General features: G+C 50.2%; 2 protein-coding genes across 6 annotated transcripts in view; one reads left to right on the top strand and one right to left on the bottom strand.

Moving 5' to 3' along the window:
- IFT46 (intraflagellar transport 46) overlaps positions 1 to 4,405 on the top strand; it is a 31,430-nt gene extending 27,025 nt beyond the window's left edge. For both annotated transcript variants that reach the window (XM_044997235.1, XM_044997236.1), the window contains exons 10-13: positions 1,630 to 1,696; positions 2,192 to 2,252; positions 3,155 to 3,240; positions 4,309 to 4,405. In XM_044997235.1, coding sequence (XP_044853170.1) covers positions 1,630 to 1,696; positions 2,192 to 2,252; positions 3,155 to 3,240; positions 4,309 to 4,404 — 310 coding nt within the window. In that variant the 3' untranslated portion in view covers position 4,405. The remainder of the gene's footprint in view (positions 1 to 1,629; positions 1,697 to 2,191; positions 2,253 to 3,154; positions 3,241 to 4,308) is intronic.
- On the bottom strand, positions 644 to 21,784 carry TMEM25 (transmembrane protein 25). 4 transcript variants are annotated; one of them, XM_044997240.1, is made up of 10 exons: positions 21,663 to 21,784; positions 19,950 to 20,082; positions 18,876 to 19,187; positions 17,544 to 17,834; positions 14,753 to 14,884; positions 14,538 to 14,568; positions 13,340 to 13,820; positions 11,596 to 11,843; positions 9,307 to 9,384; positions 644 to 2,593 (listed from the first exon to the last, which is right to left on the bottom strand). In XM_044997240.1, the coding sequence occupies exons 2-7, from the start codon at positions 20,038 to 20,040 to the stop codon at positions 13,616 to 13,618; spliced, it is 1,062 nt and encodes a 353-aa protein (XP_044853175.1). In that variant the 5' UTR covers positions 20,041 to 20,082; positions 21,663 to 21,784; the 3' UTR covers positions 644 to 2,593; positions 9,307 to 9,384; positions 11,596 to 11,843; positions 13,340 to 13,615. The 4 variants fall into 4 exon arrangements, with proteins under 4 accessions (XP_044853175.1, XP_044853174.1, XP_044853176.1 ...); XM_044997239.1 differs by lacking the exon at positions 9,307 to 9,384; XM_044997241.1 differs by lacking the exons at positions 644 to 2,593; positions 9,307 to 9,384 and having other exon boundaries at positions 9,438 to 11,843; positions 13,340 to 13,822; positions 14,543 to 14,568.
- Between the last annotated feature and the right edge of the window lie 799 nt (positions 21,785 to 22,583).

The raw sequence follows: 22,583 nt of genomic DNA on the forward strand, positions 1-22,583 counted from the left end.
GAGGGGATGGTATAGCCTAAATTTGGCAATTAATTTGACAATTGATCTTTGCTTATCAGCAGGTAAATAGGCCCAGTGGTCTGTGATGGGATGTTAGATGGGGTGGGATCTGAGTTACTGCAGAGAATTTTTTCCTGGGTGCTGGCCAGTGAGTCTTGTCCACGTGCTCAGGGTTTAACTGATCGCCATATTTGGGGTCAGGAAGGAATTTTCCTCCAGGGCAGATTGGCAGAGGCTCTGGAGGTTATTCACCTTCCTCTGCAGCATGGGGCACGGGTCAGTTGCTGGAGGATTCTCTGCAGCTTGAGGTCTTCAAACCACAATTTGAGGACTTTAATAACTCAGACATAGGTTAGGGGTTTGTTACAGGAGTGGGTGGGTGAGATTCTGTGGTCTGCATTGTGCAGGAGGTCAGACTAGATGACCATAATGGTCCTTTCTGACCTTAGTCTATGAGTCTAATGTTTGCGAAGTGCTTAGATACCCTGGGATGAAAGGCTCTGTATGACAGCGAAGAACTATAGTTGACTCTTTTCAAAATGCAATCAGGAGAGAGGAGGAACTTTGTTGACCTACAGTATGTTGCACTGCAGTGATAGGGGTTTTAGAAATGCAGATACAGAGTTAGACTAATGGTTTATTTAGAGAAGATAAAAACATCACCTCATCAGAGTTATTCTTGCCATGACTCTGAAGAAGGAATTGATGTCTCATCAGACACTTGGTAAATGGTTACAGCTATGGATTGTGTGTACAAGTCAAAATCTTTGACACAGGCAACAGTTAAGAATTATTGTGTGCACTCTCTCCATGTTACCTTTACTTGGCTCATCCAGTCTTAACTGAAATTCCTATTGATTCAAAACTCCTCAGCAAAACTCTGCCTTGATTTTGAAACATACAGCTGTTTGTGTCTTTAACTTTCCAAGTGAGTTTGGTCCCCACTAAAGCAAGTATGATGAATGACACTCACTTGGGCCAGGTATAGTTTGCACAGGGATAATGATCCTGAGTACCTTTGCAAAGCGTTTTGAGGAAGGTGGTATTATTAGAAAAGCTTTTTCACCCTGCTTTGCCAGTATCCTGCCTCGCATACTCCCTGCTTTTCCAGGCCTGAGCTCACGGCACACACCTGCCAAAAATCTTGTCCCAGCCAGCAGCCCCCCTGCTATCCCACAAGCCTCTCCTGTGAAGAGATTTGTACCGTATATAGATTGTGATGTCCAGATGTGTGGATTAATCTGAGACCATCAAACTCATTTTCCCATGTGATCCAAACCAGACTTGATCCCAGACCTCCAGAGGTGAAGTCTAGTACATTAACTCTCATTCTATATCAGGTGTAGTGAAATCGTGGATGACTTGCTCTTGTCTCTTGCAATATGGAGTTGGCACCTTGTTCTGACTACTGTGAAAGCTGCTTAATCAGGACCACAGTTGTGTGTGCTCATAGGTGCAAATGTGTGTCTGTTTTCTCCCTCTGTGAGGACAAGAGTGCAGTTGCTGTGTCACGCTCTCCCCAGTCACACCAGTCTGTTGTCAGTGCACTATCAGGAAGCTCCACATCCAGCAAAATTAATGCTGGCATACTGTGTTTTTACATGCAGGGTTGTTTTTCTCCCCTTGCAGGCCAATGCCTGATATCGAGACTCTGATGCAGGAATGGTCCCCAGAATTTGAGGAGCTCTTGGGGAAGGTATGTTGTCAGCCTGCCTAACAGCTACCCCAGCTGTGTATTAGAAGCATAATCTGGGCTTGTTTGCTATTTGCCTACTCTGTGTTATCCCTCATTAACGCAGGCTGGCTCAGAGCTGTTTGGGTTTCGTGTATCAATATGAAGGAAAACCACTGTGCAACCAGTGACTAGGCAGTTTGGTATGTTCTAGATCAAGCCTCAAAGTCAGTGAGTGGTGCTTGAAAGCTGCCACCCTATGATGCCTGTGTGAAATGGGTGAGTTACAGCCCAATTCCTAGTGAACAGGCATCCACATCACAGCCGGCAACAACACCATTGGTACTTATTGTCCCCCATGTTGGTAGAGACACCAAGTGATGAACGGGCCTCAGAGGCTTCCCTCCATATAAAGCAGGCCAGGCCTGCTCTGTGCTGGGGTGACACTAGTGCGAGTCTCGCTGTATGGGCACTGAAAAAGAGCTGGATCATGAGTCACTCTTTCCATGTCCCTTCTAGGTAACCCTTCCAACGGCAGACATCAACTGTGGCCTGGCTGAGTATATTGACATGATATGTGGTAAGCAAAGGACCTGTATGTCTCACTCTCATCATCTTCTCAGAGAGAGCAGAGTGCTAGCTTCTCTCCATCCTCCAAGCACCACCATGCGCAAACTGTGGGGGGGAGGGATAGCTCAGTGGTTTGAGCATTGTTCCTGCTAAATCCAGGGTTGTGAGTTCAATCCTTGAGGGGGCCACTTCGGGATCTGGGGATTGGTTCTGCCTTGAGCAGGGAGTTGGACTAGATGACCTCCCGAGGTCCCTTCCAACCCTGATATTCTATGATTCTGTGAAGTGTTCTGTGCCTCAGGGGGTGTTTGAGCAGGCAGCACGTCCTCCCGGCAGCAGTGCTCTCAGGCTCTGTGGAGGAAGCATTGCAGGTGCATTAGTTGCATTCCCCTCCCATGCAAGCTGAGTCTTTTGTCACCATGCCCCGGGTGTGGGTGGGCTGATAGGCGATCCCTTCGGAACCTGTAGCTGTTCCACATGGCATCAAGGTGAATGACCCTGACCTAGAGCTTTCATTTCAAAACTTGTTTTTCCTGGAGATGGGTGTTGTGCTCCCAGTATCATGTCCTTGTGCGGCGAAACAGTTGGGTCCCATATTTCTAAATGTGTCTGTTCCCTCTGGATATTCGGGGCAGGCTCTGGCCTGTTCACCATTCACTGCTCACCCCCTGACTGCACAGTAGCCTAGGAGCACTAGAGATGGAACTACAGTTAGGAAAAGCAAGAGACACCTGGAGACAAGTTCAGCCCTGACCTAAGCTGATGCATCTCCTGGTGACTGCAGTTGGGAGAAAGAACTGTGTGCGTAAAGCCCCAAAGCACTGTGGATGCGCAGAGGGTATTGCTACTTGGAGAGGGCCAACATCCAGGCAGCAGTGTTGTACTTAGAATCCTTACGTTGTTTTGTCCTAGCTATTCTGGACATTCCTGTCTATAAGAATCGGGTCCAGTCCCTGCATGTCCTCTTCTCGCTGTATTCAGAGTTCAAGAACTCACAGGTAGGTGACTCCAGTGTCCACCACCTTCCAGGCTATCACTGTTAAAATGCTCAAAGGTGGGAGGAGGAGAGGCAGTGTTAAGCCACTTGTCCTGAAATTTACAATAGCTCCCCTGCACTGCTGAAGAGCCCATGACAACATCGCTTTCTGAAGTGTTACCATTCTTTCCTAACAATTTTAGCTGTAATGCATTTTTCACCTCACAGGCTTCCCATGACTCAGAAGGATTCCTTCATCCAACACTTGCATATAGTGACCCTCTTCCAGCAAACTCCAACCCACTTCCCCCCTTTCAATATATAGCTATTCCAGCTCTGCTGTAGAATGCTGACATTACTTTTTCTAGTACCAGAATTTCCCACACTTCTTGATCTCAGTCACTAGTTTGAGGGGAGTCACTCCTCTTCCATCAAATGCTGTGGTACTTCAACTAGCAGCTGGAGAAAGAATGATCAATTTTTAAGGGCTCTTATAAAAAGCAGTTTGCAGGACATTTCAATAAAATACTGTGCCCTGTTATTTCCCTTCTTAAGTCTCCAAGGACTTTCCAAAATGTCTTTAATTTATGGATGCATTTGCTATGTATGGAGAAATCCTTCCCTTACATTCTCTCCAGCATTTGCCAATCCCTGTACCATAAATTCACTTAATTTTAAGGGGACTTAGATTCCACTGATGAATGTGAACGTACTTTTCATTTTGTATTAATGTGTTTGTGGAGGTGTGGGGACCCCTTTCCTCCTACATCAGCTTTATCTTTCTATCAGTGTAGTTGCTTCCTCTAAATAACAGATTATTTTATGTAGAGTGGAAAGGAAGCCTTTGTTTCATGAATGTAGTTGAGTAGCTTTTCAAATTGCATCAATACTCTACTTAGAGGTATGCCTTTTTGTGGGGGTGGGTTGAAAGAATGCCTCACACTTACAGTGTTATCATAGTGGAATTCTGATGGTTTTTGGGAGTTGTTTTTCATTTGGTGGTCTCAATAGATTCTCTCTCAACAGCTGGTTGTGTGTGTTTAGTGACCAGAGCAAGTCACTGCACTAACACAGTCTCCTTTCCCCACAGCATTTCAAAGCCCTGGCTGAAGGGAGAAAGGTAGGGAGTCTTCCATCAAATCCACCCTCACAAGCAGGAGAGACAGAAGTGTTAAGCTTCAGCTGAGGAAAAGACCCTTTCTTCATGAGCTGGGGCCTGCACCTAGGAGCAGAGCCTTCGCCTAAGCCAATCAGCAGAGCAAGGCAAAGCAGTATTGAAACCTCCATCTTTCTGTATGTACTGGCAGCTGGACAGCATACGACTCAGATGAATTAGTAGAGGTTAGAATTTAGCTCGTGGTGTTTAATTGTAAATGCTGCATGACCCTCTTTCTTTGGCTCATTCCCAGAGGATTCAGCATTAAACAAGTGCTTGTGAGTGGGAGTACCTCAGCAAGGGTAACAATGTCTTTGGTACCTGAAATCAGCTTGGGCAGAGCATCTCCTTAATGACATAACCCTCACACTGCCCATGCAGCTGTCTGGACTCATAATAACAGCTGTACCGGGTCAGACCAAAGATCCATCTAGCCCAGTATCCTGTCTACTGACAGTGGCCAATGCCAGGTGCCCCAGAGGGAGTGAACCTAACAGGTAATGATCAAGTGATCTCTCTCCTGCCATCCATCTCCACTCACTGACAAACACCATGAATTTATCCAGTTCTCTTTTAAACGCTCTTACAGTCCTAGCCTTCACAACCTCCTCAGGCGAGGAGTTCCACAAGCTGACTGTGCGCTGTGTGAAGAAGAACTTTCTTGTATTTGTTTTAAACCTGCTGCCCATTAATTTCATTGGGTGACCTCTAGTTCTTGTATTATGGGAATAAGTAAATAACTTTTCCTTATCCACTTTCTCCACATCACTCATGATTTTATATACCTCTATCATATCTCCCCTTATCCAAGCTGAAAAGTCCTAGCTTCTTTAATCTCTCATGTGGGACCCTCTCTAAACCCCTAATCATTGTAGTTGCCCTTCTCTGAACCTTTTCTAGCGCCAGTATATCTTTTTTGAGATGAGGAGACCACATCTGTACACAGTATTTGAGATGTGGGCACAACATGGATTTATATAAGGGCAATAATTTATTCTCCTTCTTATTCTGTATCCCCTTTTTTAATGACTCCTAACCTCCTGTTTGCTTTTTTGACCGCCTCCGCACACCATGTGGACGTCTTCAGAGAAGTATCCACAATGACTCCAAGATCTTTTTCCCGATTCGTTGTAGCTAAATTCGCCCCCATCATATGTTATGTATAGTTGGGGTTATTTATTCCAATGTGCATTACTTTACATTTATGCACATTAAATTTCATTCGCCATTCTGTTGCCCAATCACATAGTTTTGAGAGATCTTTTTTGAAGTTCTTCACAGTCTGCTTTGGTCTTCACTATCTTGAGCAGTTTAGTATCATCTGCAAACTTTGCCTCCTTGCTTTTTACCCTTTCTATAGATCATTTATGAATAAATTGAATAGGATTGGTCCTAGGACTGACCCTTGGGGAACACTGCCAGTTACCCCTCTCCATTATGAGAATTTACCATTAATTCCTACCCTTTGTTCCCTGTCGTTTAATTGGTTCTCAATCTATAAAAGGGCCTTCCCTTTTATCCTACAACAACTTAATTTACGTAAGAGCCTTTGGTGAGGGACCTTGTCAGAGGCTTTCTGGAAAGCTAAGTATGCTACCTCCACTGGATCCCCTTTGTCCACATGTTTGCTGACCCCTTGAAAGAACACTAATAGATTAGTAAGACACGATTTCCCTTTACAGAAACCATGTTGACTTTTGGCCAACAATTTAAGTTCTACGTGTCTGACAATCTTATTTTTAACTATTGTTTGGACCAATTTGCCAGGTATGGATGTTACTTACCGGTCTGTAATTGCCGGGATCACCTCTAAAGCTGTTTTTAAAAATTGGCGTCACATTAGCTATCTTCCAGTCGTTGGGTACAGAAGCCGATTTAAAGGACAGGTTACAAACCTTGGTTAATAGTTCCGCAACTTCACATTTGAGTTCTTTGAGAACTCTTGGGTGAATGCCATCTGGTCCTGGTGACTTGTTAATGTTGAGTTTATCGATTAATTCCAAAACCTGCTCTAGTGACACTTCAATCTGTGCCAGTTCCTCAGATTTGTCACCTACAAAAGGCGGCTCAAGATTGGGAATCTCCCTAACATCCTCAGCCGTGAAGACCGAAGCAAAGAATCCATTTGGTTTCTCCGCAATGACTTTATCGTCTTTAAGCGCTCCTTTTGTATCTCTATCACCAAGGGGCCCCACTGGTTGTTTAGCAGGCTTCCTGCTTCTGATGTACTTAAAAACATTTTATTACCTTTGGAGTTTGAAGAACGGCTAGCCATAAACTCCTCTTTGGCCTTTCTTATTACACTCTTGCACTTAATTTGGTAGTGTTTATGCTCCTTTCTATTTACCTCGCTAGGATCTGACTTCCACTTTGTAAAAGAAGTCTTTTTCATCTCTCACTGCTTCTTTTACATAGTTGTTAAACCACGGTGACTCTTTTAGTTCTTTTACTGTGTTTTTTAATTTGGGGTAGACATTGGAGTTGGTCTCTATTATGGTGTCTTTAAAAAGCGCCCATGCAGCTTGCAGGGATTTCACTTTAGTCACTGTACCTTTTAATGGCTGCTTAATCCCCTCATTTTTGCATAGTTCCCCCTTTTGAAATTAAATGCCACAGTGTTGGGCTGTTGATGTTATTTCCACCATGAAGGGATGTTATATGTTATATTGGTCAGTATTTCCAAGCGGTCCTGTTATAGCGACCTCTTGGACCAGCTCCTGCGCCCCACGCAGGACTCAATCTCGAGTTGCCTCTCCCCTTGTGGGTTCCTATGCCAGCTGTTCCAAGAAGCAGCCATTTAAAGTATTGAGAACTGATGTCACCTTGGGATGAAATGCAGAGACACGTTCCCAGTCAATATGGGGATAATTGAAATCCTCCACTATTACTGAGTTCTTAATTTTGATAGCCTCTCTAATTTCCCTTAGCATTTCATCATCACTATCACTGTCCTGGTCAGGTGGTTGATAATAGATCCCTAATGTTATATTCTTATTAGAGCATGGAATTACTATCCATAGAGATTCTGTGGAACATGTGGATTCACTTTGGATTTTTACTTCACTTGATTTGACATTTTCTTTCACATATAGTGCCACTTCCTCCTTGCACGACCTGGTCTGTCCTTCCAATATATTTTGTACCCCGGAATGATTGTGTGCCATTGATTGCTCTCAGTCCACCAGGTTTCTGTGATGCCTATTACATCAATATCCTCTGTTATCATGAGGCACTCTAGTTCACTCATCTTATTCTTTAGACTTCTAGCATTTGTGTACAAGCACTTTAAAAACTTGTCATTGTTTATTTGTCTGGCCTTTTCTGATGTGTCTGATCTGGCCCTTACATTATCCTCTTCTATAGTCTGCTCCTGAGTATAACCTAGAGAATGTCTATCAATAGACTGTCCTCAAAGCGAGGTCTGTGTCTGATCCACATGCTCCTCTGCAGCTGTCGGCTTTCCCCTATCTCCTAGTTTAAAGAGTGCTCTGCAACCTTTTGAATGTTTAGTGCCAGCAGTCTGGTTCCGCTTTGGTTTAGGTGGAGCCCATCTGTCCTGTATAGGCTCCTCCCTTCTGAAAAGTTTGCCCAATTCCTGATAAATCTAAGCCCCTCCTCTCTACACTATTGTCTCATCCACGCATTGAGACTCTGAAGCTCTGCCTGCCTACCTGGCCCTGTGTGTGGAACTGGGAGCATTTCTGAGAATGCCACCATAGAGGTCCTGGATTTCAGTCTCTTCCCTAGCAGCCAAAGTTTGGCCTCCAGGATGTCTCTCCTACCCTTCCCTATGTCATTGGTACCTACATGTACCACAACTGTGGGCTCCTCCCCAGCAGTACAGAGATGTCTATCCAGATGCCTCGAGAGATCTGCAACCTTCGCACCAGGCAGGCAAGTCACCATATGGTTCTCCTGGTCATCACAAACCCAGCTATCTATGTGTATCTAATGACTGAATCTCCCATTACTAACACTGGCCTTTTCCTAAGGACTAGAGTTCCCTCCCCTGGGGAGGTAACTGCAGTGTGAGAGGATCCCTCATCGTTGTCTGGAAGGAGGGTCCCAACTATGGCAAGGTTTCCCTTTGCTCCCGTTGACTGCTCTGCTCCCCTGGGCATTTCATCCTTGTCAGTAGTGCAGGGGCTGTCTGACTGAAGGTAGGATGATTCCATAGTGTCCTGGAAAGCCTCATCAACAGACCTCTCTGCCAGTCTTAGCTCCTCCAGTTCTGCCACCCTGGCCTCCAAAGCCTGTATGTGGTCTCTGAGGGCCAGGAGCTCCTTGCACATATGTGTCACCTGCCCACAGGGCTGGTAATCGACCCTGATGCACTCAGCATACTTGACTGGAGAGCCCCCACTCTGATGCAGAGCTGTGGCCTGCATGGTCTCCTTGTTAATGGCAGGGCCTTGTTTGAATCAAGATGTTGTGCGTGTAGCATAGGCTCTTGTGTTAAAGGAAATGGATGGGAGGGGGCCGTGGCCCTTTCACCCTCCCTTTCCAAACTCCCGTGCGAAACTCCCTGTTAGCAGCCCCTGGTCGCTTGCGCACTACGCTATAAAGCCCTGGCCTGCATGGTAGCCCCACCCGCTGACAAGGGCCCCACCAATTAACAGAGGTTTCTAGCTTGCCCCCCCAGCTTCGAGACTCCTTTTATAGCCATTCCCTAGACTGCTAAACCATGTGGCTCTGCAGCCTGCTCAGCTGCAGAGTTGGGTCTAAGGATCAGCTGTGACCCTTTCCCCCAAGCAAATATTTAAAGGACTGTAGCCCAGAGACCCAGCCTGCATTGCTAGGGAGCCAGGAGTTCACTGCAGGAATGGGCTTTGATTCGCTTCTCTGCAGTTGTTTCCATTATGAGATGAGTACAAGATTCAGCCACTAATTGGAGAGATGACCAGCACTGAGGGACACAACCATGGCATTCACCTGGAGGTAGGCTTCAGCGTGGGCTTCTCCAAAGAAGTGATGTATTCAGCACACATCATGGGCTCGTGTACACCTGTGCTGTAAGGGGGAAGAGCTGTCACTGGAAGCAATTGAAGGGGAGGAGGTGGTGCTGTGGATGGACCTTTGCTCTGTGTCAGGAGCCCATTAGCAGCCACTCTAGAGAGAAAACTCAGGGGATTGACAGGAGGGGGAGGGTGGTAGTGCCTTCATATCAAGGCACAGGGGAGTCTGTTTCCCCCTTGATTCCTGTAGGTACTATCATGGCATGGCATGTCCCCTTCATCAGCCTCTGGGTAGAGAGGAGGGCACTAGCTCTGAGCCAGGTTAGCCTATTGTAAATCCAACAGGTACACCTACTTCACACTTGTAACTTCCAGCAGAGTTGGGCCCACTAGTGGACTGCATTTTAGGAGAAGCAGACAGATCACCAGAAATAACCAGCCACCACTACAGACAATTATTTGGTTTACTGCTGTTGGAAGAATTTGCCTGACACTGTTGTCAGTGCTCTGAACAAGATCCTTGGGGTGAGGACCAGTTATGGCTCCCTCATTACAGCAGCTAAGACACAATAGGTCCCTCCATCCCACAAACTCCTACCAGAGACAGAGCAGCACTCAACTCGGCAGAGCATCAGTCAATTTAGAAAGAGCTCTGCATTACACTTTGATTATACCATTTTATTGTTAAAAGTGCTTAAGTTACAGAAAGACATGCCTCAGCTAACAATGCAGCATCTTACAACAACTAACAGCTGCTAGATCATTTGATGCATAGCTTAATATATTACTCAGGGGCTGGTCAGCCTACATGGCCCCATGTATTTATTTCCACCAGCACCTCTATTTGTGCTTATTCACTGGCACCCATGCCAAGTCCCCTTCTTGACATGAGAGACGGGTCACAAACGGGAGTCTCCCAGGAAAGAATTGCTCTTTCCAGATGCACATTGATGGAGAGACACAGTTGCCATAGCAAGACACTAACAAAGCAAAGGCTAACAAACCTCAGAGCCATACCTAGTGCCCAGGTGCTGCAGCACCTCTAGACTGTAGGAATTACACAGCAGTTATTGCAATGGATGGTTAGGGTCTGCAGTGGGTTTTCACATAGAAAGGTCCTCTGTGTGCTGCAGTGTCTAGGTTCAGAGGGGTGAAGAATTAGAGTGATAACTACCCTCTGGCATACCCATACCTGTCTCCTGTCCGCAGCAGAATTGCATGAGTGTAAATGAGGGCACAGCAGGGACACATCTCTCCTAAATGTTCTTTTCAAAGAGTAAGAACTTCCCTTAATCACTCTAGTTCTTCTCCAGGAGACAGCTGTGGGCTCCAAGCAGAAACTACCCCATGTTCTGTTTCACAAAGAGGTTGATTATGGGATACCCAGAAGCAGCCCATCACTGCTCTCCCAATATAGGGCTGGAGTGAACCTGAGGCTGAGAAGCCCCAAGGGGTACTCACGCTCTTTTTTCGCTTTCATCCCAAACTGGTAAGGTTTACTTTTCCCTAGCAGAGTGAGTTCACAGAACTAGAGCAGCTCACAAATAATGGCCGCAGTGCTTGCTATTCTAGGTTTTAGTACTATACCATTCCTGGAGTGCTCCTCCCCTCCCAGCCCCATGGGAAGGTAAGTCTGTTCCATCTCCCACTGTATGATACAACACTCAACGCACACAGGACAGGCCACGTTTTCCAAAGCGGTCCCTAATTCTTGAAGCCTAGTTTGGAACACCTAGAGCCTGATCTTCTGGGTTTCCTACTGCCCAACCAGCAGAGCAGGAGCCACTGGGCTTAGGTACTTGGCCAGGCCTGAGACAGAATGTGTGACTAACTGAGATTGGAGTTTGGGCAAGCCAGGCTTCCTGCCAATCACTCCCATGCTCCCCTAAGATACTGACATTAGCTCACCCTCTTCCACTCCCAGCAGTTTCAGACTCCTCACAGGAGCTCCAGAACGCAGCCCTGATCCATTCAGAGATGGACATAGCTGGATGCTGCCATGGCTGAGTGGAGATGAAATGACCATGGCTGTTACATGTATGAATTTCTCTTGCTCCTGGGCAGGCGAACAGGCCTTTCCCACTCTTGATGCTCCACCTGCCCCCCAGCACACTGGAGAGTTCTTAAAAATCAGACTCCATGATGTTTTTGATGAGACTAGCTAACCTACTCAAGTGCAAGAGCTGAAGACCCCAGAGATCCTTGGGACAGGATGGTGTGGAAGACCTGCAGTCACAGGAACTTAGTGACATTGCAATTTTCTCACCTGGAGCTCTGGTGGTGGTTACCCAGAGAGCTTGTTCTGAGTTGGCTGCTGCACTCTGGGATTCTGGGGAGAATGGCAGCTCCTGGATGGGTCTGCAGTACAGATGGATCAGTGGACTCATCCCAAGAGACTGAGGGATAACCTGGACCCCACAGGAGGGTCCTGCCTACACATTCATAGCCATATCTCATCACTGCTCATGCTGGACACTTTGTAAATGTGCCCAACCATCGGGAACCGGACGAAATCTGGAGGACAAAAGAAACCCCATTACAAGGGCCCTGCTGCACTGTCAGCCCAGGTTGTGGGTCAGCAAATGCAGCTCAATTAAGCTTCTGGATGCAGGTGATACGCGATTCCCAAGCTCGCTAAAGCCCCAACACTCCGGTCATTTCAAAGCATATCCATGCAAGTTGCCTACCTGCCCCTCCACTTTCAGCCCATTTTAATATTTAAGTTAAATAGGCTTGATTAATGACAATCTTTGCAAAGGTCTAAACATGTAAATAAAATAATATTAAGAACATAAGACCAGCCATACGGGGTCAGACCTACAGGCACCCACTCTCTGGGTGCTCCAGGACTGGAGACCCCTGGGAAAAAAATGGGTGCTCAGCAGCCCCACCAATCACCCCCCCTCCACCGCCCAGTGCCTGCTGATCACCAGGAAGTGGGAGACGCAAGGGCAGGAAGGGGCAGGGCATGCTAGGTGGAGGAGACACAACAGGGGGCCATCTAGCCAGTATCCCGTCTTCCGACAGCGGCCAATGCCAGCTGCCCCAGAAGGAATGAACAGAACAGGGAATCATCAAGTGATCCATTCCCTGTTGCCCATTCCCAGCTTCTGGCAAATGGAGGCTAGAGACACCCTCCATGCCCATCCTGCCTAATAGCCATTGATGGACCTATCCTCCATGAATTTATCTAGTCTTCGCCTTCACAACATCCTCTGGCAAAGAGTTCTACAGGTTGACTGTGCGTTGTGTGAAGAAATACTTTCTTTAGTTTGTTTTAAACCTGCTGCCTATTTATTTCATTTGGTGACCCCTAGTTCTTGCATTATAGAATCATAGAACTGGAAAGGTTCTTGAGAGGTCATCTAGTCCGGACCTCTCAGGACTAAGTATTATCTAGACCATCCCTGACAGGTGTTTGTCAACCTGCTCTTAAAAATCCCCAATGATGGCGATTCCACAACCTCCCTGGGCAATTTATTCCAATGCTTTAACCACCCTGACAGTTAGGAAGTTTTTCCTAATGTCCAACCTAAACCTTCCTTGCTGCAATTTAAGCCCATTGCTTCTTAACCTCTGAGGATAGGACAAGAACAACAATTTTTCTCCCTCCTCCATGTAACAACCTTTTATGTATTTGAAAACTATTATGTCCCCTCTGTCTTCTCTTCTCCAGACTAAACAAACCCAATTTTTTTCAGTCTTCCTTCATAGGTCATGTTTTCTAGACCTTTAATCATTTTTGTTACTTTTCTCTGGACTTTCTCCAAATCTTGCCTGAAATTGGTGCCCAGAAATGGATACAATACTCCAGTTGAGGCCTAATCAGCACAGAGCAGAGCGGAAATATTACTTCCTGTGTCTTGCTTACAACACTCCTGCTAGTACATCCCAGAATGATGAGCTGACACTGCACCCAGTAATGAGCCATTTGCACTAGTCCATCACAGGATGGAACCACCTTTCCCAGATCCACTCCCTGCCCCTAGAGGGCTGCCCAGACTCGTTACCTCTGTTACCAAGGCCCAGGCTGTTCTCTGGCTCTGACAGGGCATCGTCCTTCCGCTCAGTCTGGATTCCTGCGTCTCCTTGGCTGGCTGTCAGGGGAAGGTGTTTGGAGTGAGGAGGAATCACACACGTCGTGTCCACGTCTGTACTGCCCCCATCAGAGCTGGGACTCCCCGAGCTGGGGATACTGGTCCAGTCCCAGCACAGAGTACAGACCTACAATCAAAGGGGAAGCCGCTGCCCCAGACCGGTGCAGGAGAGGAGTCCGGGGGAAAGGCTCACACTGGGTCAATGAGAAATCCCACCCCATCTGCTATGGGCAGCTGCGCCCAGCTCAGAAGGGCCATCCCTCTGAACTGCCCGGTTCTGGTAAGGAACACACCTTTGGCCTCCTGCGTGAGGTCATTGAGCTGCAGGTTGGAGGGGAGGGACATGTGTTCTCGTGGCAGTCGTACGCTGTTCAGCTTCAGGTTGTTGGAATCGCTGCAACAAGAACGAAGACTGAATGGCTGCAAGAGCCCCCTGCAGTGGCACAGCACATACTGCTGTGCAGGCCTCCTGCCCAGAGGCCCTGCCCCTCGTTCATACCTACGTGGCGGTAGATTTGGCTCATGCCGGGTGGGTTGGCAGGGCCTTGGAACACACAGCTGGGCTGGCCCTCAGCCCCTGCTGTTGCTACATCCGTGTCCCATGGAACCAGCGCTGCTCGAGGGGGGAGGTTGGGCTAGGGAGCCCTGCCCGCCTGTCCCCAGACAGCAGCTGGGGCCCCTCTGTGCAGTGAGTTGGCAGGAGTCAGTCTAGCTCCCCAAAGGCCCAAACTACAGTCAGCCCCAGCTGGCTGCACAGGACTCTCCTCGGGCCCTACACAGGGTCTCTCCAAGGCAGCAGGTGTGGGTGCCCAGGCTGCCCCTGCTCTGGGGATAGAAGACTCCTATCTCCAGTACTGTGAATCTGGCACCTTGCAACAACGCCAAACTTACCCCAGCCCCAGGGGCCGCCCCATGGAGCTGAGCCAATCTCCACGTGCTCCTAGTGACCCCAGACCCTCCCAAAGACTGCACATGCCAAAGCAGTGGAGGGGTTAAAGAGGCAGGCACAGGCTTCAGGCTGTTCGGGGAGGGGGATAAATAAGGCACTTTTACCCCTGCACCAAGTCCTGTCAGAACAGAGACCCCAAAGCGAGGGGCAGGGGTGGGTTACCTCGGCGGCAGTGGCGTAGGTCCAGAGAGCCCTGCCAAAGAAGAGAGAGTGTTAGGGCCAAAGTTGGCATCCTGGCCTTTCCACAGAGCTGGGCACGGCAGGGGCAGCGGGGCCCGTGACCCAAGCCCGGGGGGGGGGGAGAGGGAGCACTCCCAGGCCCAAAGAACAGCTCTGGTGTCCAGGGCACTGGCCGTGCAAGGACACGTCCCTCTCACCTGATGCCACCTTCCCCTTCCTGCAGACGACACAGATGATGAGGGTGTTTAGGCAGAGGAGAGTCCCCAGTGCCAAGGCTCCTCCAACAATGATGGCCAGGAGGGGCAGCTCCACACGGGTATCCAGGAGACCTGCACCAGAGCCAGTCACCTGCATTAGAGACCTCTAGACGCACAGGCCTACACCTCCCCTGGGCTGCGCTCGCCGGCCATTCCCATATGGCATCTATGGCTCCCCCATCACAGGTTCACAGATTCCAAGGCCAGGAGTGGCCACTGCAATCATCTAGTCTGACTTTATAACACAGGCCAGGGAACTTGCCCCAAATAATTCCCAGAGCAGTGATGGAGAGTCCACCACAACCCCTGCTACATTGTTCCAGTGCTTAATTACACTCCCCGGTAAACATGGACATCTTATTTCCAGTCTGAATTTGTCTAGCTTCAACTTCCAGCCCTTGGATCTTGTTCTACCTCTCTCTGGTAGATTGAAGGGCCCATTATTAAATATATGCTCCCTATGTACATATCATAGGCTGCAATCAAGTCACCCCTTAACCGTCTCTTTGTTAAGCTAAATAAATTATGCTCTTTGAGGCTATCGCTATAAAGCACATTTTCTAATCCTTTAATCAATCCTTCTGATGGTTCTTCCCTGACCACTTTCCAATTTATCAATATCCCCCTTGAATTGTGGACACCAGAACTGGACACAGGATTCCAGCAGTAGTCGCACCAGAGCCAAACACAAAGGTTAACCAATCTCTACTCCTACTCGAGACTCCCCTATTTACGCACGCCAAGATCTCATTACCATTTTTGGCCACAGCATCACACTAGTAGCTCATGTTCAGCTGATTATCTACCATGACTCCCAAGTGTTTTTCAGAGTCACTGCTTCCCAGGCTAGAGTCCCCCATCCTGTAAGTAAGTAAGGCTGCACTCTTTGCTTCTAGATGGATACATTTACATTTAGCCATATTAAAATGTATATTTTGTTTGCTTGCACCCAGTTTACCAAGCAACCCAGATCGCTCTGAATCAATAACCGGTCCTTTTCACTGTTTACCACTCCCCCAATATTTAGGGCACCTGCAAACTTTATCAGTGATTTTATGTTTTCTTCCAGGTCATTGATAAAAGTGTTAAACAGCGTAGGGCCAAGAACCAGTCCCTGCGGGACCCCACTGGAAACAAACATTGTTGATGATGATTCCCCATTTACAATTACATTTTGAGACCGATCAGTTAGCCAGTTTTTAATCCATTTACTGTGTGCTGTGTTCATTTTATATTATTCTTTTTTTAATCAAAATGTCATGCAGTACCAAGTTAAATGCCTTCCAGAAGTCTATTTCATCAATACTATTACGTTTATCAACCAAATCTGTAATCTCATCGAAAAAAGATAGTGATTTGACAGGATCTATTTTCCATATACCCATGTTGATTTGCATTAATTACATCCTTCTTTAAATCTTTATTAACCAAGTCCCATATTAGCCACTGCATTGTCCTGCCCAGGATCGATGTCAGGTTGACAGGCTTACAATCACCTGGGTTGTCCCATTTAATCTTTTTTAAAAATTGGTACATTAGCTTTCTCATAGTCTTCTGGAACTTCCCCAGTGCTCCAAGCCTTATTGGAAATAAACAAAAATAGTTCAGTGATTGCCTCAGCCAGCTTACTAAAAATTTTTGGATGCAGGTTATCTGGACCTGATTATTTAAAAATGTCTAGCTTCTGTTTAACATTCTCCAGAGATATTAGTGGAATGGAAAGTGTTACCATCACCATGTGATGAGATTATATCATCTGTTTTTCCCCCAAATACAGAACAGAAATATTTATTGAACACTTCTGCCTTATCTGCATTATTACTGATAATTTTACTATTTCCATATATCAGTGGATTGATACAATTGTTAGGATTCTTTTTATTCCTAATACATTTTTAAAAGTCCCTAAGGAGAAATCTGTGGCCAGCAGAGTTATGTCCTTTTGCTTCCCTTATTAATTTTCTACAATTCTTAACTTCTGATTTATATTCATTATTATTAACTTCCCCTTTCTTCCATTTGTTTTATATATGTGCCTAAAAGCCCACAAGGAAGAACACCATGTTGGTTAAAAAACCTGGTTTTAAGGTTATCAGGTTAAAAAACCTGGTTTAAACCAGGTCGGTTTCTTAACCTACACGGTGTTCTTCCTTGTGGGCTTCTAGGCATCTAGTAAGGTGTTAACGTCTTCCCAACTATCATTCACATTTTCTCTTCCTCTCAGCTGATTTGGCTCATAATTGCTCTCAGCTTTGGGACGTTGCACTTCAGAAGGATAACATGAGTCTCTACATTCACTACCCAGTTCCCCCAACATGGAGCTGGGAGCGTCAAGCACAGCTGGGCTCCTCTGTAAAATTGTTCTCACAAAACAGAGATGCTTTCTGGGGGGGAGTAGGATACAGGGCTTTCCCCTCCAGGAGGCACTGGCTCTAATCCTGCCCCAGGGCAGGGGTGTGTATATTGGGGAGACAAAGGAGGTATCAGCTCCTCTACAGGGCAGTAATAGGAAAGATGTGTCCATCCCCACTAGCTCTCAGAACATCCAGTTTCCCCATGGACATCCCCTCACTCAGGCACTTGCCCCACAGCCCTGCTTGCACAGGCTGCAGCCTCTCTCACCCTTGCTGGATTTGTGGATCGCCACAGACCAAGACGAGATGTGGGGGAAGGGCCCTGATTCTGCAACGCTCTCCACCCCAGTGCCCAACGCCCAGAGGGTCCCACCTACCCGGTGGCAGGATGGAGGAGTTGGTTATGCCCACGTTGTTGGCAGCAGTGAAAGAGAAGTTCTTGGCCACGCTGCTGAGCTGCACCTGCACAGTGTGGTTGGTCAGCCAGGGGTAGCTCTTGGTGTCCAGGATGAGGAAGTCGGACGTATTCACCATCACGTGCCCATCCTGGTCTATCCAGGTGATGCTGGCTGGGGGGTTGGCCCGCACCAGGACGAAGAGAACCATGAAGAGACCTGGGTCCTTGGCCTCCTGGTACTTGGCGTTCATCGTCACGATCTCCGGTTTAACTAGGCAAGAAGGGACACAAACCACAATGTATGTAAGACAAAGCTGGCCCCTGGTCTTGAACCTAGCGAACGCTGACTCTGGAGAGGCAGCAGAGTCTAGTAGTTAGAGCTGGGGACAGGGAGTGGGGTCTAGTGTTTAGAGCAGGGATCTGGGGGTCACGGCTCACAGCTGTGGGCTGGGAGCAGGGGCTTGCGAGCTGAGGGGCAGGGTTCCTCTGCCAGAGTTGAATTTGGTCTCGTCTCAGCGATGGGAGGGAAAACCCATAATTTCATGTTTGTGGAGCACTTTAATGAGGAGGCTTCGTTATGATTAGTGCCAGATTCAGGTCAGTGTCCTGTGTTCTCTGCACATCTGACTACAAGGTGCAGGGCTCAAATCCCTCAGGTGCTGGCAGCACAGAGCTCCTGAGGGCCCAAATTAGCTGCTAATGAGAGACAGCCTCCCTGCAACTGGCCAGGGCATCCAGGGCACTGCACAATTAACCCCTTCCAGTCCAGCCCCTGCTCTGGCTGCCTCCTTGGGCCAGACACACAAGCATGGGGGGAAGGAAGCCTCTCCCATTCCATCATGTCTAACTGCCTGGGACTTGGCTGGAGGAAGTGCAGGAGGGGCCTTGTTAGCTTCTCTGTTCAGATCTCCAGCGAAATACATTTGGTGGAGCCCAGGGTGCTGGGTCCACCTCAGAGCTCTGTATGACCAGCTGCCTTTGCTTGGGGTGCGAGTCAGGACTGAGGAGCAGCAGCAAAGCTGGGGGCAAAGTGGAAGGGCTGGAATAGTGGGGTCAGGATTGAGGGGCACAGGCAGAGTTTGGGAGGAGAGAAGGGGCAGGGCTGGACTAGCCAGGGGCCATGGCTTGGAATCAAGGGGTATTAGCAGAGCTGTAGAGGGAAAGGGGGCACGGCTAGAATAGCAGAGGGGCTGCAAGGTGTGTGTTGTGGGGAGGGGTGCCCCTTGGTCTCTCCCCTAATGAGTTCTCCGGACAAAGGACCTGGCCCGCACGGAGCAGGAGCCCGGGCAAAGCCCAAGGAGCCAGCCCTTACACTGCACGTTGAGGAGCACTGAGGCGTTGGAGGTCTTGCCAGAAGCCGGGTCAGTCAGTGAGCAGTTCAGTTCCCTGTCTGCGCGCTGCGCCGTCACTGTGAAAGTGCTGGAGCTCTGCTCAAAGGCCTCAGCCAAGGTGGTCAACAGTGTGGAACCATTGGTCTCCTGCTTCTTGCCATTCAGGTACCAGGTGAGCATGGGCACGGCCTGCCAGCTGTCCACCTGGCAGGTGAAGTCCTGGCGCTCATCCTCCTGCATGGTGCTCACCAAGAGTGACTGCCCGTTAATCTTGGGATCTGGTTCCCCCAGCCCTGCCAGGGAATCAGGAGGAAAAGCCATCAAAGCAGCACACTTGAGCCAGGAGCTCATCCTATGACCCCCCTCCCACTCCATACACTCCAGGGATCCATTTCACCAACACAGAAACAGGCTCTAGGCGGCTGGAACAAGTCCCTGGCGGCTCTGAATCTAAGCGGGGCTGCTTTGAGCTGGCTGAGGCAGCCGCTGGGGAGCTGGGCCAGCCTGGGGGCACAGGACACCAGCAGACCAGGTGAGGGAGTCTTGGTAGGCATGGGCGCCAGGAGCCTCCTGCCTCACAGCCAAGGCAGAGGGCTAGTTGGGCGCCTGTTCACTCAGGCTACGTCTACACTACCCGCCGTATCGGCGGGTAGCGATCGATTTTTCAGGGATCGATATATCGCGTCTCATCTAGACGCGATATATCGATCCCCGAACGCGCTTATATCGATTCCGGAACTCCACCACCGCGAACGGCGGTGGCGGCGTCGATATGGAGAGCCCCGGAGATCGATCCCGCGCCGTGAGGACGGGTAAGTTATCGATATAAGATACTTCGACTTCAGCTACGTTATTCACGTAGCTGAAGTTGCGTATCTTATATCGATTTTTCCCCTTAGTGTAGACCAGCCCTCAGTTTCAGGGGGCCCCTCAAGCTGGGATGGAGGCAGGGGGCAAGTCCAGTCCCAGAATTGCATGGACGCTCCATGCACAGGGCCCAGGCCTGCCCAGCACCCTACAGGGCATGGGGACTCTCCTCCACGCAAGGGCCTTACCTGAATGCACCAGCGCCTCAATGTGAAGCAGCAGCAGCAGCACGTGGGAGAGGGCGGCACCACAGCCGGCCAGGTTCCTGGTGAGCCCCATCTGTGCTCCAGTTGGGTCCCCAGTTTCACCAGTGCCCCAGCGCTAGGAGAGAGTCAGATGGTACCTGAGTGCCATGGAGAGAGTGGAGTGGGAATGCCGCTCCTCAAATGGGCTCTGAGGGAATCCTCCCTGAACTTGGGTCTGTTGCCTGCGTGGCCAAGCGAGGGGGTGATCACTGCCCCAGGTGTTAGCCAGGTGAACAGTACAGCGCGTCTGCCCATGCACACACATGCAGGGGGCACACAGGCAGGGCTCACACACGGGCACATGCATGCAGGGGGCACATGGGCAGGGCTTGGGGGCACACATGCATGCAGGGGGCACACGGGCAGGGGGCACACACACGGGCACACACGCATGCAGGGGGTACACACACACTGGGCTTGGGGGCCCACAGGCAGGGGGCACACGGGCAGGGCACATACATGCAGGACTCACACACATGGGCAGGTGGCACATGGCCAGGGCTCACACACGGGGGCACATGCATGCAGGGGGCACACGGGCAAGGCTCACACACAGGGGCACATGGGCAGGGCTCACACACAGGCAGGTCTTGGGGGCACACACACGGGGCACATGGCCAGGGCTTACACACAGGGGGCACGTGCATGCAGGGGGCACACGGGCAAGGCTCACACACTGGCGGCACATGGGCAGGGCACACGCATAGCACATGCTTGCAGGGCTCACACACATGGGGCACACGGGACACGGGGGCACATGGGCAGGGTGCACACACACGGGGGGGACACACACGCATGCAGGGGGTACACACACACTGGGCTTGGGGGCCCACAGGCAGGGGGCACATGGGCAGGGCATATACATGCAGGACTCACACACGGGCACATGCATCCAGGGCACACACACGGGCAGGGCTCACACACGGGGGCACATGTGCATGCAGGGGGCACACGGGCAAGGCTCACACACTGGGGGCACACAGGCGGCACATGGGCAGGGCACACGCATGCAGGGGGCACACACACAGTGGGCACGCATGCAGGGCTCACACAGGCATGCAGGGAGCACACGGACAGGGCTCACACTCAGGGGACACAAAGGCAGGGCGCACACAGGCATATGGGGGCACATGCATGCAGGGCTCACACACAGGGGGCACACACACGGGGGGACACACACACTGGGCTTGGGGGCCCACAGGCAGGGGGCACATGGGCAGGGCATATACATGCAGGACTCACACACGGGCACATGCATCCAGGGCACACACACGGGCAGGGCTCACACACGGGGGCACATGTGCATGCAGGGGGCACACGGGCAAGGCTCACACACTGGGGGCACACGCATGCAGGGGGCACACACACAGTGGGCACGCATGCAGGGCTCACACAGGCATGCAGGGGGCTCACACTCAGGGGACACAAAGGCAGGGCGCACACAGGCATATAGGGGGCACATGGGCAGGGCTCACACACAGGGGACACACGGAACACACAGGCAGGCCGCACACACACGGGGGGCACACACACACACACGGGGCTTGGGGGCCCACAGGACACCTGGCGCAGAGGAGCCCGGGGTGCGCGCGGGCTGCAGCCGATGGCCCGGCCCCTGCCGGGGACCCCCCAGCCCTGCCGGCGGCGGCCGGTTACCTGGGGGCGCTGCAGGGGCCGCGGGCAGCGCGCCGCCCATCCCGGCAGCGGGGTGTAGAGCGCGCGGCCCCCCGGCCCGGCCCGGCCCTGGCTCCGCGCCCGGCCGCTGCAGTCCCAGCCTCGCTTGGGGCCGGCGCTGCAGCGTGGCTGCGAACCCCATTGGCTGGAGGGTGGAGCCAAAGGGCCCGACCTGAGCACCAATCCGCACCGGCTCCCTTCGCCGCCGGGGGCCGCGGGCTCGTGTGAACGCTTAGTTCGGATGAACTGGTTCTACTGTGATTTTTACCGCACACCCTAGAGCCCTGCTGCAGGCCAGGATGCTGCAGCCCGTACCTGATTCTGACCTAGCTTAGAACTAGAAGTTACATTCGGAAACAAAATGAAAAGAGGGTTAAAAACCCCCGTGTCAAGAGGGGTGTTGGCCATGATTTCAAGTGGGAAATGTTAGGAGTTAGACAGGCCCTGGGGGTCAGCACTGGAGCCCTAAACACAGCAGCATCATGCTGAGCCCGGAGAGGGAGTGCAATCCAGTGAAAGCAGGGGGAAAGCAATCAGTACACAAACCGCACTCTAATAGGAGCAGAGAGAGGCCCAATCAGGATCAAGGCCCCATCGTGTGACGTGCTGAATGTGCACATGGAGAGAGTCCCTGCCTCAGAAATAACCACCCTTTAAAAAGACAAGCCCAACCAATGAAGGAACCAAGGCACAAAGAGTAAGTGACTGGCCCGTGATCCCACAGTGAGTCCGGGCCAGAGCAGGGAAACGAATCCTGTTTCCAAAGACCCAGTCCAGTGCACTGTCTAGTGAGCTACTGTTACTGAGCATAGGCCAGTCTAGTTCAGGCCCCAGCTGAGCTGAGTGACATGTGAACAAGGACCTGGGGAACAGAAGAACCCAATGGCTATATTTGCTAGGGAC

Source organism: Mauremys mutica, chromosome 22, assembly GCF_020497125.1.
Source record: "Mauremys mutica isolate MM-2020 ecotype Southern chromosome 22, ASM2049712v1, whole genome shotgun sequence".
NCBI lineage: Eukaryota > Metazoa > Chordata > Testudines > Geoemydidae > Mauremys > Mauremys mutica.